The 19,714-nt window shown below is 49.2% G+C and overlaps 1 protein-coding gene across 1 annotated transcript in view; it reads right to left on the reverse strand.

Annotated features, from left to right (window-relative positions):
• Window positions 1-2,699: 2,699 nt before the first annotated feature.
• Window positions 2,700-19,714, reverse strand: part of C22H1orf94 (chromosome 22 C1orf94 homolog) — a 36,339-nt gene continuing 19,324 nt past the window's right edge. The window contains exons 3-7 of the mRNA XM_004425925.3: window positions 17,727-17,987; window positions 16,471-16,646; window positions 11,946-12,023; window positions 8,153-8,349; window positions 2,700-2,775 (exon numbers count right to left, since the gene is read on the reverse strand). Of these exons, the coding sequence (XP_004425982.1) occupies window positions 2,700-2,775; window positions 8,153-8,349; window positions 11,946-12,023; window positions 16,471-16,646; window positions 17,727-17,987 (788 nt within the window). The remainder of the gene's footprint in view (window positions 2,776-8,152; window positions 8,350-11,945; window positions 12,024-16,470; window positions 16,647-17,726; window positions 17,988-19,714) is intronic.

Below are 19,714 nucleotides of genomic sequence, written 5' to 3' on the forward strand. Positions count from 1 at the left end.
TTCAGATTTTTTAAAATAGGCATATAGCATATTGTCTTTATTTTTAAAATGGACTATCTTCTCTTATCTCCCTGAGAATATTATGGTCTGTCTCTCTTTTCTTAGTTCCTTTTTTCCTTTGTTTTGATCTGTTTCTCGTTGGAGATTGTCCATTCTTATTAAGCCTCAGGTCCTAAAAAGTTGACTGGAAGCTCTTTGTGAAAGGGCACAGGGTGTTTTCACTGGTACTTCCAAGTGCCTTTGAGGCAATGTAGTTTCTTCAGAGGACCCTCCAAATTCCCACCTCTTGGTGAACGCCTAGCTGCTGGTGTTGGATGTGTGTGTGCATTTCACTGAATCCCCATTTTCCATCTGGGCTCTCATCTCCACAACCCTTGTGCACGGTCTTTAACCCTCTCCAGAGAAAATGCCTCTTGTCTCCTACAGAACTGTCCGTGGTTCCTGGCTTTGAAGAGACAGGATAGAAGCCACCTCTTACGTCAACCGCTTATCTTCATCTCTCTTCAGCCCCACTTCCCTGGTGTCCAGCTCCCGGCAGTTCCTGAGACTTCTGGGGCTCTGCAGGGGAAAATGGTTTGCTTCTTGCTGATGTATTTCCCTTGGCAGGCATTTCAACATGATCTTCTCCTGTTCTGCTAAGGCATATACCATTCCTCCATCCCATTTCTGCCTTTGTATGTAGCAGATGGGATGGGTGGCTTCTCCTACTTCATTGAGAATGAAGTTTGTATAGGTTTACTTACTCCCTTGTTGTTTGGGGGTAAATTTCAAGGTAGGAGGGACAAAGTCATCTTTACTCCACCATCTTAAAACCACAAGTCTGCATTAAGTAGATATTAAGTCTATATTAGTTTACATTATCTTTTAATCCTCACAACTAGAACTGAGGTTTGGAGAGGTTAAGTTCTCTGCCCATGGTCAGAGTTGGGAAATGGCTAAGAACCCAGGTCTGGCCAAGGGCAAATCCATCTCTTTCTCTTACTCCAAACACTCTGAGATCAAGAGAGGGTGGTAAACTGTGGTCCAGCATGAGTTAATACCTGACGTACAATGTGAAGAAGCCCTCAGGGAAGAAAAGGGCTGCATTTGTGAGACCTTCTAGGTGACTAGTGTCTCTCAGAGTCAATGGAGGATCTAGACTGTTAACAGAGGGTATCAACAAGAAATGAGATATACTAGAAGCAGGGTCCAGCCTTGGGGAAAGGGGCTGAAGGATTCAGGGGGAATCCCAGGTTTAGACCATGGAGAAAGGGAGAGGGCATAAGTCCTAAGAGAACTTGGGAGAGAAACTGGTTTCCAGAAACCCAGAAAGGAAGGCCAGTGAGGCCAAAGGTGTCACACTGCGAGGGCAAGAGAAATGCTCTTGTGGGCACTGGGCATAAGCCCATCCTGAGACACCGGTGACTTCCAGACCCCCAGCCTCTCATTGCGATCAGGATTAGAGCTCCCAATGTTCCCCAGACCTGGCTCTCACTGGCCTCAGCCAGGGTGGGGCTGAGCTCTCAGGTGAATAACAGGTTGGTAATAGAGCAACTTAGAGCTGACAATGTTGGTCTATCCTGTACGTGTATAGTTCATTTTTAGACCCAAGAGTAGGTCTTTACATTAACCCCTCTGTTTAATTTCATCTTGCTAGAGTTTGCCAAAGGATGGCACATGAGTTTCATTTCACAGACCAGCTCTGATCAGGGACAGCTGCCTAGACCACCACAGGGAGAGTGATGCTGTGGCTTTGCCCAGGCTCAGGAGAAGAGCTGAGCCTGTCATGGGTATAGAATAGGAGAGTAAAGTACATGTGCCGTCACCCATTCAGGCCATCTCCTCTTCCCAGATTTGTGTCCTCCATAAATGTGATCAGGATGCTTTCAGCGTCCTTATTCAAGTCACTGATAAAAGTTGATTGATATAGATCCGGGGACAGTGCCAATAGGGGCAGTTTTGAGGTTGACCTCTAGCTTGGCATTGATGTACAATCACTGGATATAGTCTGTCACATTTAGGGTTATTTTTAGAATTGATTTCCAGGCCACATTTTCCCATCCTGTGCCCAAGAGAGACTTTTTCTGAAAAACCACCGCCTGGATAGGACAGAGGAAGGTGCACTTCTTTTACATCCTTTCCTGAGATGCATAAACTGGGATGTTGAGAAGTGAATGGATCACAGAAGAGAAGAGAAAAGCCCTCAAGTTTATGATCCCTGGGGTCCTGTATTTAGATAGTGGCACTTCGAGGACTCCAGCCCGTGGTCTCTTCTCATGTCTTGAGTAAACACTGAGTCTCATGGGAGAAAATGAGCAGTGAAGATTACGCAGAACATGACAAAAATAAACAGGCACACTCCAGTTCAAGCAGCTCATACTTTTATCATAAAACACAAACTTTCTAAAATTAAGTGTCTTACTTCTATTTTACCAACAAAAACAAAAATCACTCACGTTAGTTAAATACAGGTGCCTATGTGGTTGAGCAAGTGAGTACCAAAACGAGGGATGTGTGTGTGCAGTTGTGCTGTGTGGGGGGGGCTGCGTGTGTGTGAGTGTTGGTCAATAGATCGATCTGGACTTGCTGTTTTCTGTCTGTGACCTGGTCGGAACTTTGGCTTTCCAAATATCATACCAAGCTGTTGCAGAATCCAGAATTCCAGAACGCTTAGCCCTGATCCAAGGGCTAAGGTAGGAGGAGGGAGAAGAGGAGGAGATCTAAAAATTTATGCCATTCCCACTGGAGGAAAAGTAGGGGCTGTTCATCAGGGGCCCACCAGACGTGGAGCCAAACCTGGAAGAGAGAGAAGATAGACATTATGATGAAATGTCCAATGTTAGTGGAGATATTAGAAAAAATAATATATTAATTTTGTGGCTGTCAAGACTGTGAAGATCATGACAGGTTTGGAGGCTAAAAGCTTTGGCATAATAAAAAAGCTTTGGCTCTGCGAAAATGAAATATTAAAATGATACAATTGGAGGACAATAAGGAACTTCTTCTGCCACTTACTTATATCAGGAAGCCCCTGGCAGCCCTCAGGGATTATTTCTACGGGGTTTACACTCTCGCCACATCTAAGACCACAGAGCAGGGAGCCTCTCTGGCTCTGAGCACCTTACCTGTGGGCCTGCAGCCTCTCTACCTGCCCTAGAGGACCAGGTGTGTCCTTCAGGAAATTCTACAACATCAGAGAACTCAGGGCCACATCCCAGGGTGAGATCTCGGAGTCCGGACAACCCCAAGTCTCTTTCTCCCCTTATCAGCACCAATCTAACTCGGGCCCTTCATTTCAATACTAGTCCAAGAATTAAGCATTGAGACTTTGCTGAGTGCCTGGGACTTTGCTAGACCCTCAAGGAAGGAAGAGCCGAGAAAATCTGAGCCTCACCTGCTAAGAGCAGAAATACACACTCTTCCACATTTTCTCCCTGACACCGTCCTACTCATACTTCGAGAGAGAGTTCAAAAGCCATCTCCTCTGTGAAGCCTTCCCTGACCTCTCCAGATGGAATCATTTACTCACACTGCTGGAATCCTATCGCAGTTTTGGGTCACCCATCTGCCAGGATACTTTGAATGAATGGGAACAGAGCTCAGTATAAATTGCAGCAGAGCAAATGGCTAGATTTAGTCTAATCCAGGGATTCTGTCGCTTTTCGGCTGGGCAGATGCACGTTACAGAAGATGTTCACATTCACGTTCATGGCACCCTCCCATGAATTGATGAAACAGGCAAGGGGGAGCTGGAGGAGGGAAGAAGCAACAGGAACCAACCACGGCATTAATTTGTCACACCTCAGCTGGGATCGTATCTGTCGCTGACTGTGAGCATCTGTGGACAGGGGAGGCTCTGGGTCGTGTTTGATGCCCTTCTCACTAAAGTAAGTACCATGAGAGCAGGGACATTGTCTGTGCTCTTCACCATTTTACCCCAGCGCTCACCCAGGACCTGGCACGAGCTAGGTGCCTGATAAGCAGTTCACACCGGCGGTAACCCCAACTCTTGTGTTCTCTTTCAAAAATCATATTGGAAAAGAAATGATTGAAGGTGATGTTGTTACAGAGATGCCCTGGGTTCCACTCTGATCTACAAAACAAAGGCCATAGCCCACACTTCCGCATTTAATAATTATCAGTAGTTAATTACTCAAGACACACCTCATATTTGATTGTCACACCCCACACATCTAGCCCTTCAGGTTGAGAACTTCTGATCAGATCAACTGCCAAGGGCATGGTCTGGACAGGATGTACATTAAAGGGCCAGGAAGATGGGCAATCCATGTGGACTAGAGTTACCAAGGAATGCTTCCTGGAGGAGGAGGAGGGGAGCCTGAACTGCTTCTTGAGCATGGTGAATTGTCCTGGTTTGCCTGAGACAGTCTCTACACTGGTATTTCCAATGTAATTATTATTTGTGCTCCTTTTAACTCTCAAAGTTATTGTTGTTTGGAAGATAAATTGTGTGGTTATCCTGATGATGTATTCAAATCGACTTGGCAGATGGAAGAGAGAGCGCCCCTCCTCTTTCCCTGGGAACCTGGAGGCCACCTGCTCCTTCCTCTCATGTCTCTAGTTTAGTCTCTCGATCTCCTTTGCTCCTGACCCAGAGGAAGCACTGAACCTCCTTGTCTCTAGACCAAAATCTCCACTTAGGCCCTTATATCCTTCCCGCACAGTGCAGCCTCTCCTACGCCTTGTTCCATCCAGCACCACTGGTAACCCCCCAACGCCATCACTGTGCTCAGTGCTCCCTGCGTTCCATCCTACAATGCCTGGGTTTTCTTTCCATCACTCTCTGATCCCTCCCTCTCTCCTCCAGGAAACACTTTCTTCACTTGGCTCCCTGCACTCCACACTCCTATTTTTTCTCCCACATCACTAACATTCCCTCTTAGATCCTTCGCTGGTTCCTCCATGTCTCCAACCTCTCTACATGTTGGAAGCTCAGGGCTCAGTCCTTGAGCCTCTTCTCTTCTCTATGTGCACGTACTCCCTGGGTGATCTCATCTCATCCCATGCCTTTAAATATCATCTATATGCTAATGACTCCCAAATTTATGTTACCAGCCCCCACCTCTCCCCTGAGCCCCAGACTCGTACATCCACCTGCCTATCAACAGCTCCGCTCATATGTCTAACAGGCATCTCAAATTTTACATATGCAAAACCAAACTCTTGACCATCAGATCCCTGCTCTAGTCATCTTCACCTTAGTGTTTTGGCATTGCCACTTATCCGGTTGCTCAAGTCAAAAACGCAGGAATCATGCCCAACTTTTCTCTTTTCCTTATTCCCCATCCAACCATCACTGTGTCCTGTCACTTCTACCCAGACAATAAACACCCCAGCTCTTTTCACTTGCCTCCTTTCCCATGTCACTGCCCTAGTCTACGCCACCAGCACCTCTTGCTTAGACAGGTACAGAGGCTCCTCTCCTGCTCCCCTGCACCAGCTCTTAGCCCACAGTCCACTCTATACCTTGGCCACCATCATCTCCTTTAAATAGAGGACTAGTGCATGTCCTTACCAGGTTAAGTGTCCGAGTGGTTTCCCACTATTCTTCAAAGAAGACTCCGTAAGGCCTCCCAGTTCTGTCTAGTAGGGCCCTGGCTACTTCTCTGGTTTTAATTCCCTTCTCCTCCTCAATTCATTATGCTCCAGCCACATCCCCATCTCGGGGCCTTTGCACGTTCTGTCCTTTCTACCCAGAGTGCCCCCTCCCATATTTATACATGGTTCATTCTCTCATTTCATTTAGATCTCAGCTCAAGAAACTTCCCTTCATTCTCTCTCCTCACCCCTCACACCTGACATGGATGCTGCTTGTTTATTTCCTTATTATCTATTTCTCCCCGTAGAATGAGAGGAGGAAAAACTTTGTCTTGTTCACTCCTGTATCCTCAGTGCCAAGAACAGTGCCAGGCACATAGAAGGTGCTCAATAAATATTTTTTGAATGACCAAGGCCTGCACCCCTTGTCTTGCTTTTCCGACCTCACTTTCCTGGTCTTCCCAACCTCTCTGGCCACCATTCCACTTTGCTGACTGCTACCCACTCCCCGTCACTCTGCTCCTTTTCCCACTATGTCTCTGGCTGGCCCCAGGCTCTCCGACTTCTGAGACAGCTCCTTCCTCAGTCTCCTGCTTGCCCCTTTTCCTCTCCCCGCTCCTCTGCAGGCATCCAGGAGCCAGGTCTCAACCCTGGGCTCTCACTGCTCCCAGTCAGAGCTTCCCAACTGCTGACTGTGAGACCTGGGGACCACGCTCTCTCCCAGGGGCAGCCAGTTCTAGCTTCTACAACAAGTCTTTCTCCCTTACGCCCGTGTCACACGTGGAATGTGAGAGGTTTGCAGGCCTGCAGGTAGTCTGTCTTGACCCCTCTGCAGTCTCATCTACTCTCACCTCCAGGGAGGCAAGAACCTTCCATGCAGACCCCTCCAGTCCCCTCCAGACTCCACCCTGTCTTGCCTCCTGTTTCTCTCCCCTCCAGCCCATAAATTCACTCTAACGTGCACAAATCTGCATTGGATCCAGCAGTCAGAGGCCTTTAAAAATCCAATCCCAACCTCCCTTTTCCAATCCTATTTTCCACCTTTTTCAGGGATAAATCTAATGCTTCAACCAGATGCTTTTATTCCCCAGGCCTCAAGCTTGCCATGCACCTTCCCATCTGGGCCTTATTCCTCCTGCCTGGAACGCCCTCCTCCAATCGCTGCTCACTGGAACCTCCCCACTCTGCAGTCGCCTCACTGTCTACCCGGCAGGGATCCTTCCCTCCGGCCATTTTGATGGTCTTCACTGTGTCACAGCACTGACATTGTTGTGCCCACATCTCACCCACTCCTAGTGCTCTGGAGGCAGAAACATGTCCTATTCACCCACAGGCTAAATTCATATTAACTACATAAATTGATGCAGTGCTTTCCAGGGTGTGCTGGATGGAACACACCATGACATGCTCTACAAGAAAAAGGAGGAAAAAAGTGGGAGGGAGGGAGAAGGGAGGGAAAGAAGGAGAGAAGGAGGGAGAGAGGCATGGAGGGAGGCAAGGAGGAAGGGAAAAGATAAAAAAAGAAAGCAAGAGAAAAATAAGGTTGTTTGGGCTTCATGTTCAAATAACCCTATCGATCCCCCTCTTGAACACTGTCCACACACCCTAGGAAATTAAACCATCTAAGAATTCCAATAGTTAAGAAATCTGTTTATCTCACAGCTTTTCCCAAACAGATCTGACTATGGAGACCTCCTTCTAGCATTGGTCCCTTCTAAGGAGACATTCAGTGGAAACTGAAAGGCTGAGAGTTTGGGGACACAGGGTCAACTCTACAGTGAGGGTCTGTGGTGGGGAGGCAGGGAGGAGGGGATGCAATGTCGGGTCAGGGAATTTGGCTGTAATCCTATAGGCTGAATTTCTCAGACTGGGGCCCATGTTCCCCAGGGTGTGCCCGGGAGATTTGGATTCACAGGAACGACATGGCACTGCCAGCTTCTCGGAGCATCCATACGAGTTGAACATTTGGTGCCTGGAAATGAACGGCTACGTGTTGTTATATTAAAACAACAAATACAATTTACCAGCGTGTAAAATTTGTGTGGAATTTTCAGCTAAAATGTGGGGTTTGTGTTGGCTGTTTGCTGCTAAGCCCTCTCGTCTGCTGTTTGGGGTACTTTGGTGGGAAAGTGTGAGCAGCCCTGATAAGCGGTGGAAGGCCCTTCAGCAGGGCCTGTCAGGAAGTCAATGGGATGTTCGGGAGATTAGCCTGGCAAGGCGCTCAGGGTTCAGTAAGTGGGAGAGAGAGCTGTAAGGAGATTACCTGGCCCTGTCCTGTTGTAAACCAGGCAAAGGGGGAAAGGCAGATGCGTCATGCTCCGCCACCTGCCACCTGCTGTGGATGCGGTGCCCTTCCACTGCCGACTGTGCAGCTGCGTTTCTGCAAGCAGACTGCAGGGCCCCAGCCCCGAAATGGGCCTAGGAGACCCTGCTCACCTCCACATCAGGTCCGTCCAGGACCCACGCGGCCTCCAGACACAGGCACAGGGCCCTCCCCTCCCACAGCCACGGAACACACCTACCAAGAAAGCACCAGTGAGGCCCAGCGCACTCGTCTCCCCCTCCAGCAGATTCTGGGTACAAGCTGGACTTCCAGTGCGGGCCAAGGACTCACCTGTATGCCGGGGGGGAGAGGTACTGCGGCCCATCTCCTGCCATGGGGGAAGGCTCTCGGGGATTGTTGGACAGCTTTGGAGGTGTCCTCTGAGGGTACGGATAGTTGGGTTGGACGAAGGGGACGTAGCTCAGCAGTGGGGGGTAGGAAGAGCGGAAAATCTGCTGTCCCATCTGCTGAGGATTGTACGGCGTCACCTGCAGGCCAGAGAGGGGAGAGGGGCTAGGTCCAGCACAGCCCACTGCTTCCAAACATCATAGCTCCTCAGCCCTAACCCTAACCCTAACCCCAGCCCCTGTGCCCCTCAGTCACCGTGGGGTACACAGAAGGCAACATGTTGGCATGGAAAAGGCACAGGGCTCAGCTTCTGAATGTGAGACTGGCAAGTTGCTTAATTTATTTGAGCCTCAGTTTCCTCACCCGTAAAATGGGCAAACACTATCTCTATTGTATGGGGACTGAGTCTGTTGATAGAAGTAAAAGAGACTGGCACATAATACATAGCAAATAAATATTATTTCCATTCTCCTCCTGTCTCCCTACCTTTCCCTCTGTCAGTAACCATCCCAGATGTCACTCGCTCATTTTTAAGTCTTTACTGTCTCAAGAAAAGCTGTTGAGATTTACGCATCCCTGGCTTCCACCTCAGGATCTCAACAGATTCCAAGTCCAAGACAGCTGCCCAGTGGAAACTCTTGTGACGGATGAAGGAAATGTTCGGCACTGCCCAGTATGGGAGCCAGCAGCCACACGGGGCCATTGAGTGCTTGAGATGTGGCTAGTGTGAATGAGACACTGAATTTTAAATTTTACTTAACTTTAATTGATTTAAATTTAAATAGCCACACCTGGCTAGTGGTTACAATATTGGACAGTGTGAGTTTAGGAGAAACGGCAAAACGGAGCAGTGGGATTCGGCTCAAACCCTAGAGAAAAATAGGAACCAGTGGGCTTTCAGAGACTACCAGGGTCAGACTCCCACTAAGAACCAGGGCTCCCACTATCTTGCCCCTGACAACGCAGGGGCTCCCTTGGTCTTATTTACTGATGTCTCAGCCCTAAGACAGTGGCTGGCACATAGTAGCTGCTCAATAAACATATGTTAATTGAAAGAATGCAAGAAAAAGAGAGAGAGGAAGAGGAGGGAGGAAAAAAGGGACCAGTAAGTGTTTGCTTGAATACCTAAAATGTTAGGGAGCTCATTACAACAGGTACACCATATTCCACTATGGACAGCTCCAAACGCCAGAAAACCCTCTCTTGTATGGAGCTGATGTCCATCCTCCTGTGCTGAGGGGAGTTCAGTCAAAATGGAGGAAGCTTCTGGATTTCCTCTTCAATAGCAAGGATCTGGGGTCCAAGCTGCTCAGGGATTCAGCACCCTGACAACCGTCTCTCACTCTGCACATCCTTATATAATCCAAAATTCACCAAGGCTAGCACTCATTGAGTGCTTAGGGTGTGCCAGGCCCTTCATATGGATTCTCTCATTTAAACTCCAAACAGCCCTGTGAGGTAGGACCATTACTATTCCCATTTTAGAGATGAGGAAACTAGGTTTGAAGAAGTTAAATGACTTGCTTTGGGAGTGTTTCAAGTGTCTGAGTTGCAGTCAGAACCCCAGCCGGTTGAGCCTGCAGCCTGGGCCCCTGTATGGCATCTCTGCGCTTGCTCCCTCTGGAAGCCTGAGACCTTCCCTTCTGGACCTCCCCATTTATCCCCCACAGACACATAGGATCTGCTGATGCTGCACAGGGCCACCAAAACCCCAAGATGACGAGCTAAAGGTCAGAAAGAGCCAAGAGCTCAGAGAGAGGACCCAGGGAGGCACTCCTAGCACAGACACCTGTGGGTCAGCGTGGCAGGAAATGTCCCTGGTTTTCACAGTGGGCGGGCGGACGTGGGAAGAGGCTGACACTAAAGAGATGTGGGTCCTAGAGCTTATACCAGCTTTATTCAAAAATGTACCCCTCACTACATGCAACTGATAAAACCTATAAAATAGAGCTGCATCTAGTGCTCTGGAACCATCTCCAAGATGGACTCTTTGCTGACAAAAGCAACAATAGACCAGTGCACCCAGAATGCCATATTTGTATAAAAATGTTTGTATAAATAGATATCCCCGGAAGGATACCTAAGAAACCAGCAGCAGTGATTGCCTCTAAGATGTTTTTATTTTGTATCATGTTCCTATACTGCTTTTTCAAATATATGCACATACATAACTTTATCTAAAAGCATTTTTTTTTTTGGAGCTCCGTGGACAGTATCACCGTTCGTGGGGTGGAGGAGATATGGCTGAGATTCTGTGAGACAGACTCGCGTCTCTACTTCATCTCAGGATGCGAAGCCCCTACTGCTGGAAAAGCGGCCCTGGCCCAGGTGATAAAGTCACCTATACCTATGGGTTCTTCTCTGTCCTCTGGAACATTCTAACATACTTCAGGTCAGAGGTGCAGGGTGCAGAGAAAGGGTGGGGCTCCCTGGGGAGAGAGGAGAGGCTGAGGAGTCTGTGAGTTTGAGCGTGGGGTCTGCCCACTGTGTGTGAGGGGGCAGAAACAGCCTGAGAAGGCTGCAGGTTCCCGCTTCCTGTCCTCACAGCTCCCTCCCTGCCCCAACACACTCAGTTCCTCTGAACAAGCTTCTTCGTGTTTTGCGTTCATGCATGCACGTGTGCAGGTTGGTGGTATGTATCTCACTATATCTTTACCTGTGTCTGTGTGTATTTGTATTTTTGTCTCTGCTGCTTTGTTCTGATACTGTATTTTTGTGTATCTGTGTACAAGAGGCAGTGAACCACGGTGATTGGGAGCGTGGACCCTGAAGCCAGGCTGTCCAAGGTCAAACCCCAATTCTGCAATGTGTTATCGTCAAGTAGATATTCACCTCCACCCTACCCACGGGAGGAGGGGCACCAGATTTAGCAAACAAAAATACATGATATCCAGTTAAGTTTGAAATTCAGAGAAACAGCAAATAACTTTTTAGCACTGGTATGTTCCATGCCATATTTGGGACACGCTTATACTAAAAATCTAGCATCATTTATCAAAAATTTAAATTTCACTGGGTGTCCTGTATTTTAACTGACAAAGTGACATGGGAAGATTATGAATCTGCAGCCCCATTGATGGTGGGCAAAGCCATGTGACCTGCTTTGGCCAACGGGAGGTGGGCGCACACAACCTTGTACCAGCTCCACACTGAGGCGCTCAGAGGCATTGGGTGTTTCTGCTCACCCCTCCTGCACTCCTGCTGTCCACCATGGCAGGAGCAAAAGCTGTATATTCAGCCTGGCCCAAAAGGAGGGCACACGGGACAAACTTGAACCCAATCCTAGCCCAGCTCAGCCAACCTTAGACCCACGAGTGAAAAATAAATATCTATGGTTGAAAGGCTCTGAGATATTGAAGCTATCTGTTGTCAGTGCAAAAGCTAACTTATATGTTGACTTTACAACCTTGGGCAAGGTATTTAACCTCTCTGTGCCTCGGTTTCCTCATCTCTAAGCTACTTCATAGGGTGGTTGTGAAGGTGAAATGAGTTCATGCAGGTCAGGCCCTTAGAGTGGGCCTGTTTCACAGCAGGGGCTCTGTAGTGCAGCTGTGATGATCACATAGGGACCCTGGTTTGCGTCTCCACACACATGTTGGCATTTGTCTCTGTTCTCTGGGGCCAGGGGAGGGACAGAATGTATGGCTGGTGACCAGACAGACAAGGATAAGGGAGCAGACATCCTTCCGACCTGAAGGCCGTCGTGGAGCCGGGACGGGGGGAGGTCATTACTCACCTGTCGGGAGTAACACCCCAGCGGGGTGTGCTGGGCCTGCTGAAAGGGCATCCTGGCCACCTGCTGGGGGTACAGGCCCTGGGGAGAGAAGGCAGAGGCTCAGTGCCAGGGGGCAAAGGGCTCCCTGCCAGAGAGCAGCAGCCCCTCCATTGAACTTCCGGCTCATGTGCCTGGATCCCCAGACATGGCTGAGTCCATCCCACCACAATGCTGGCCAGACCCACTAGCTGCCTGGTCCAGCTGGAATCAGGCCGAGCAAGTGCAACTCACACTACACGGGAAGCCCCTGCTTAGCAGGATTCACAGTCTTTTTGGTGAGTATTTAAGAGCTTCAGGAGCCTGACTGCCTCTTGAATCCCAGATCTGTCCTTTAGTGGCTGTGTGACCTTGGGCAAGTCACTTCTCCTCTCTGAGCCTCTTTTCCCTTGTCTATAAAATTATGTGTGTTCAAGCCTGCAAAGCCTGTGCAGGTAGCCAAATTATCTTTGTTGTTGTCTACGCCCCTTGTCTAAGTGCCTTTTCCCAAACCCCCTTCCTGCCCCATGACATGAGGTGTCCATGTACGTCTGTGTGTATGTGTATGTTAGTTTGCATCCATGTTTATCTAAGCACATCTGCACATGTGCTTCCATTTGTGTCTGCAGCTGTGTGTTTCTGTGTACAAATGCGCATCTGTGAACCCAGGTGTATTAGTTTGGGTCTCTGCTGCTCTGTGTCTCTTTGCCCATGCATACGTCTGTGTCTGTACCTTACGATGAGGACTGGTGTGAAGATAAATGAGTGAATGCATCTAAAGGGCTTAGAACAGTGCCCAGCACATAGTAAGGATTCTGTAAATGTTATGTATTCTTAGCATCTCTCAGTGCCCCGCCTTCACACTTGAAGAGGCTCTCTGGCAGCTCAGCCAAATGGGAAGTAGAAACTTTCTTCACAATTCTGTCCAGGGTGGTCTTGGGTGCCCATGTGCACGTGTGTGTGAGTGCAGACACACACACGCACACAAACACACACAGCAGAACTGCTGCTGTGGGTGGGGTCAGCCCATGAGCCCTGCAGTCTCAGACTGCCTCTACCTGCCAATTCAGAATTATCTCCTAAGATGCAGCTCAAAGCTCAAAGCACCTCTCCAACCAGTATGTCTTTCCAGAAGATTCTGCACCCTGAGATGCTGCCTCCATTCTGGGCTCAGCTTGCACCCATTATCAAAGTGTTGATGGCTGAGGCTGAGCCCCTGATGACTTCCTCAGAGCCCATGGACTCCTCACAAAAGGCTCTGGAAGTCCTTATATGGGGTCTAGGGGAAAGTCTCCTAGCTCTCCTAGTGCCCCATCTTCCAGGTCGCCGAGAGTGCACAGCCTCTCAGAGCCCATCCTCTCTCTCTGCTCCCACACACCTGACACTTGACCGTGGTCGGGCTCCTCTCACTTCCACCAACCCCTTCACCTGACACCAGTGCACCTGCTCCGCTTCTCTCCAAGCCCTGCACCCCGGGGCAGCCCCACTCACCACCATGGCCACTGCCTGGTCCCTGCAACCCCAGCCGTGGCCTGAACCTGGACAGAGAAGTCAGACGGATGGGGCTGCCCTGCCTGTTCCCAGCCCACAGTGAGTGCCAAGGCCAGGTACTAAGTGTCCCTCCTCTGTCTCACTCCCTCCCCATTAGCACTCAGCTCTGCTTTGCACAGCCAACTCCCCCAGGCCACCATCTTCCCAGCCCACCCAGGCTAGGCTACCCCTAGGATCTGTGGAAGACAAACAGCTGCCCATCTCTGCTCCATCCTGGGATGGATTTTCAGGAGACGGTGCCATATTCATCAGTATGAGCAACACCATATGACTTTAAGAATATTTCTAGTTATTTGAATTGCAATTCTGTAAAATCACAAGCCGGGGTAAATAAACATTCATTCATCTTTGCTTGAGGCCACAGCCCCTTCCCATGCACCCTCCCTCCTTAATTGGGAGCAGAGTTCCTTTATGCCAAGCAGCCCAGGAGCCTCCAAAGCCCCTCAGTGCTGAGGACTTGGGATCTCATCGTTATTCCTAACGCCAAGCAGAAAAAGAGACTAGGATAGACTGTTCCCCATTTCTCCTCTCTGTCTCCTCAAGGTCTGTGGAACAACTTGACCCTGTTTCCTAGGAAGAACAGGGCTGAATAGTAATAAAAGCCAAGGTCTGTATCATACTTTAGCTTTTACAAAGTCCTTTCCCATCCGTGGACTCAATTAACCTTACAACCGAGTCGGGTACACGCTCCTGCTGCTGTAATTACTATGAGTCCATTTCACAAGTGAGGAAACCAGGGCTCAGAGCATTTAGGTAACTCGCACAAGGCCACACAGCTTAGAAGCAGCTGAATTCCTTCAAACCCAAGTCTCAGCCGATTCCAAAACCCGCCTTCTTTTTATTATATCAGGTCCCTCGATCAGCCGTCCTGAAGCTGGATGGCATAAGATCATGAGAAGCTGGGAGAAGGTAAATTACGCCGTCTTTCACTACTGCCCGGGAGGGTCAACTTCGACAGCTGACTTCAGCTGGGCCCATTCAGGCCTAAACTGCCCCATAGCACCCAGGGGACCCTACCAGCCAGGGCCCTCCACTACTTCTGCCCAGAGGCCTGAGGAACCTCGGAGTCAGCCCTGCCGATGCAAACGCGGGCATCTCTGAGGACGAAGGACCTTCATGCTCAAAACATATGTCCAAATCTCACCCACTCCCAAGAGTCAAGCCGGAGGGAGTTCACACAGCAGAGAGACATTAGTCTCTCTTTATAAAGCAAACCACTGTGGGTTAGCTTTACACCGTGAGCCCTGTGAGTGCATTTCAGAGTGACTCGGTCTACACCACATAAAAGTGTGTACTTGTCCCTCTTTCAGAGGTGGGGGTGCGCACGGTGCTGGTCTTGGATTTGCTCTGACTTGTGCTGACCTGAGCTTCCAAGTCTTCTTCGGATCCCCTCACATCGCCAATGCTCGGCCTCTCGTCAGTGAGAAGCGGAGGTTTTGAAAATTACTTAAATCAATGAGTAAATAAATACATCAGTGGGTTGGTGAATCAAGGGCTGAACAGCGCATGGACAGACACACAAATGCAAGGGGAGAGGGCCACAGTGAAGGAGCTGGAGACTCAGTGAGTACACAACCAGGGCAGTTCCCTCAAGGCCTGTGTAAGGACACACATGACACACGGAGCTGAGGCCCTTGGATCTCCCCTCAGATCACACTTCATGACAACCTCTCACCTCAACGGTGGGCGTGAGGCTTTCTGTCCCTCGTGAGGGGAGGGTGGGCACTTCTTCTCTTTAGCAAACAAAAAAAAAATGGCTTGAAAACAAAACTTTGGAGAGAAAAAGAGAGACATTGCTAAACTCCTTTAGCTCCTGTTTTAGACTCAGGGGCTAAGTCTAGGGGACCAACTCAGAGAGGGCTTATATGGACTAGAGAAGATCTAAGCTGGAAGCCTTGCTGCTCTGTCATAAAGGAGGAAATGACATGGGGACCCGTAAGAGCAGAGGGAGGGGAAGGGCACAGAGACAGGACAAGACGATTTTCGGGCAGATTTCCTTCATATTTGCACTCTTCAGGCTGTGCTGGGCCAGGCTGGGACAGCAGATTCCCAAGGACCTGGCCCCACAAACTACTGTGCAATCCTGCCCTTCCTCATACACATGAACGCCATTCTGGAGAGGAGCCGGGGAGGGGAACAGGAAGCCGAGAAATCTTAGGCATGAGCATCTTTCCTGGAGAGCTGGAGCGCTACCTAAAGGGACTATTTAAGCTATTGGATTGGATGATGGTTTAAACCAGAGTGGACATTTATTTGATTTTTCCCTCCGTCTACCCAGTGGGTGGCAGCTCTTAAGGGAGATTAAGTTAAATAGACTAACTAAAGAAACTACATTTTCCCTGCATAAATAAGTTCCGTGAGTAAAATTCCCAACAAGTGTTTCACCATCCCTTTGGGTCTGGCCACTAATTCCCTTTTAGCTATGAAGCCAAGACCAAGAATGTTACCAAGTCACCTTAGCTGGTACCAGCTAAGACAGCTTGGATGTAGTTTAAGTAAGTGGCCATTTAATTAATCATCCACACCAGGTCACTTGAGAGAAAGGGGATGCTATTAACAATTACGCTGAGACAAAAGACCTGAACTGGGACCGTCCCAAGTTATCCAGGATGCGTGTCATCCAATTATAAAGGAAGTCACAGGAGGTGGGTGGGAAACAAGGACTAGGCCATTATCCCATCTTGGGAGCCCAAGTACTTAACAGGACAAAACTCAAAGCAGCTCTGGAATACACAACCCAGAGTGAACTGGAATTCAGACGAAGGAAAATTAGAAATACACATGCATATGCATGTGTATGTGTGTATACCAAGTAGTTGATCGAAATGGCCACAATGAAATTAACTAATGAGTCTAAGGCTCTTTGTGAATTAGGCTCCCTGCAAGCCACAGCTCCTCCGTGGCCAGGACCCATGTGGATGGCCATGTGGAGAGCCAGGCCCAGGCCCCACTCACTCACTTGATACTGTGGGAAGTTGGAGGGATTTGGGAACACAGGCGGAGGTGGATAGTTCAGGTTGAGCCAGAGTGGCTGGTTCATGGTTGCTGAGGTCAAGGTGGTGCCACAGCGCGGAGTGAAAACATTCCCCGTGTACTTGAGGTTGTTCTTGTCGGCCGCCGTCACAGGTGGGTTGACTGAGAGTCAGAGGAGAGGGAGAGCGTTTCAGTGACTGAGGAAGGGGGAGGCCAGGATGCCCTCAGCACCATGACTGCTCCCGGGATGAATGTTCTCAGAGGTCAGGTGTTTTAAACTCCCACAGGGTTCTTCAAAGTTTGGGTGAATTTCCAACTATAGGAAAACATCCTTAGTTCACACCTTGCCAATTAGGAAGGCGTGAAAATCCCAGGAAGGTCTGGCTTGGGGCTTCTCTCTCCATCATTCACTAGTAAAGGAGGGAGTTTACCAAGAGAATACAATAAACCAGATTGTTAGGGCTGTATTCCACCTACATACAAAACCAAGGTCTTTCAAGTGCTTTGGAAAAATCCAGTTTTATACAAACAATTGCTATGACATTGGAAGTCATTCTTATCAAATTATTCAAGCAGCCCCCTGAGGACATCTACTTGGCAACACTGAGGACCTTACACAGGTTGTTGTATCTATATTGGAATCATTTTTTTTGAATATTTTAAAACATTATATAATTCAGGATGGTATGACCCCACATTAGTCTGAATGAGTAAGATTTGGTTGAGTGGTTTCAGGATATGAATCTCAGTTTCTGTCCCTCTACAATATGTTCTGTAGGCTTATAGAGTTAGAGATGGGTCTCAGTTTCCCCTTATTGGCATCATTTTTGGGAAAGGAGGTTTGCCTAAAGGAGTTATAGGAGGGCAAGGGAGAGAAAGCAGAGACACGGATAATCTCAGCGTAGGAATAATCTGAAGCATAGATCTTTCTTTGGCTTGGCCAACTTGAGGGGATATGATATATGCTGAGTTAGGGCTGTATTCAAATTGACCACCAATAATAATAATGCCCACATGATCCCTGAAAGCCAACTGCATTTCTCCAGCAATTGTATTCCCAAAAAAGGGCATGGGGAGAAAGTCATTTCCCCCATTGTATGGGTTTAAAAACTGACACCCAGAGAAAGACAGTGACCTGCCCATGGATGACACAGCCATTTGATGGCAGAGCCACTCCCAGGGCCCATGAGGGTTTCCAAAATCCTTTCCTCTACAGACTCTCTCTGGGCAGGGTCAGCTTACGTTTCAGCTTCAGCCCATCCACCTCCACTTTGCTGCGAAGCCTCAGCTGCCGGCTTGGGTTCTTGGTGGCCCCAAGGAACTCATAGAGCAGGTTCTTTTTGGCTGGCCATGCAGGCTTCTTGGCTGGCAGGGCTATGGACATGGAGCCCACTGGGTCACTGCAACCCTCCTCACCACAGGTGTCCTTCTGGCTCTGGGGCCACTGACTGAGAAAGAGGCTCTCTTGACCCTTGGTCGGTTCCTTGGCACCAAAGTTCCGTTCTACAGTGAGAGGGAAACTGAGTCAATGGCTTTGGAAGGCCAAGTGTTGGATGCAGGGAACACCTTCTTGTGATCTAAGTGGTGGGTCCTTCATAGGACACACCTGAAGCTCAGGCCACTCTAGGGTCTCTCTCCAGCCAGATCCAATCCCAATCTCCTTCCTGGAGCCTTCACTGACCATTGTCCCTTCTGGTCTTCCCCTCTCATGCTCACATGCATGCATCCATCCATCCAGTCTTATCTTCCTCCCTTCCCTCCTTCCTTCCTCCCTCCCGTCCTCCCCTTCTCCTTCCTTCCCTCCTTTCCTTCCTTCCTACCTTTTCCTTTCCTCCCTCCCTCCTTTTTTCCTTCCTTCCAACCCTCTGTAGAGCCAGGCTCAGGATATAAAGCTGACTTAGACACAGTTCTTGTCCTCAGGGAGCACTCGACTTATGGGGGGAGACACACCTCCCTACAGAACACGCAGTCTGAGCCGCAGTCTGCTCCCTCATCCATGGACTCTATTCCTGCTTCATTGCTCACAGGTGATTCAGCTCACTTGTCAGCACCAGGCCCTGACCTGAGTGCTGGGGACACTGCGATGAGTCAGAGCGAGCCTCGGCCCTGCAGGAGCTCACCACAAGGAGGGAGAGAGAGACAGACCCAGAAATAGCTCTGGGACAAGGCAGACGGGGACCTTAAGGTGATAGGGAGACACAGTGGGAGAAGATGGTGGCTGAGACAGCTTCCAACCCGAGAGGGTGAAAGGACTTCCAGGAGGAAGTGGGCCTTCAGCAAGGACTTACATCCAGGGTTACAGGGGAGGAGGCCGGACAGGCCTGGCTGACTGTGGGCAAAGGCATCAGAGAGACTTAGTGAGTCACTGGATGTGGTCAGTCCCAGGCTCAGGACTCTCTCCAAATAGACCCAGCGTTCCCAGTGTGAATACACTGTCTGGACGATCATGGGACCCTCCACAGCTGTGGTCTTCACCTGTATTTCCTTTTCAGCAATGGAACTCTTCCTTCAAACAAAATTAAGTATGGGAGGGGAATTATATATACATGTGTGTATGTTTTTAAGGCATTGCTTGGTTGAAGCAGGGAAGAGGACCTTGCCCTCTCAGCGCCCTTCACTCCTTCCCTGACCTGGAGGTCTTGGTCTCCATGGAGCCTAGCTGAGAAATGGTGCTGGACACATAGCAGGCTCCTTGGAACATTCCGGTGGCAGCCAGATCAGAGGACCTGTGCCCAGTGCTACCTTTTGGGAGCGGATCTGATCCCACCAGCTCTTGCCTCCCAGCCCAGTGGACCTGTGGCTGAGTCTGGACAGGACTGGGCCTGTCCTCTTAGATCCATATCAGCAAAGGGAAGAGCTGCTCTAGGCTGAGCCAATTTAGGAGAAAATGACATTTTTAGCAAAACATGTCCCTAGAGTCTCTTCCAAGAGTTTCTCTGGTTGCCTCGTTTAGCCTCCAGCCAGTGTGCTGAAATAACAGTACCCACTAATAATAGCATCTCCCCAGAGACCACACACCTGCAGTCTCTCCCACACCTCTAGTTGCCTTAAAGATGCTTGCCGCTCATTCACCTTGAAGCTCCCTCTTCCAACATCTGTGTACACAACACAGACACATTCCTGCCTGTCGTTCCTTTGACTTACTCACATGTATACAACTACACACACAAGACAGTCAGACACTCAGACACACTCACATACACATTTTCTTTAACAAATACACTCACACC

This window comes from Ceratotherium simum, chromosome 22, assembly GCF_057802395.1.
Source record: "Ceratotherium simum simum isolate JZ-2026a chromosome 22, ASM5780239v1, whole genome shotgun sequence".
In the NCBI taxonomy this organism is placed as follows: domain Eukaryota; kingdom Metazoa; phylum Chordata; class Mammalia; order Perissodactyla; family Rhinocerotidae; genus Ceratotherium; species Ceratotherium simum.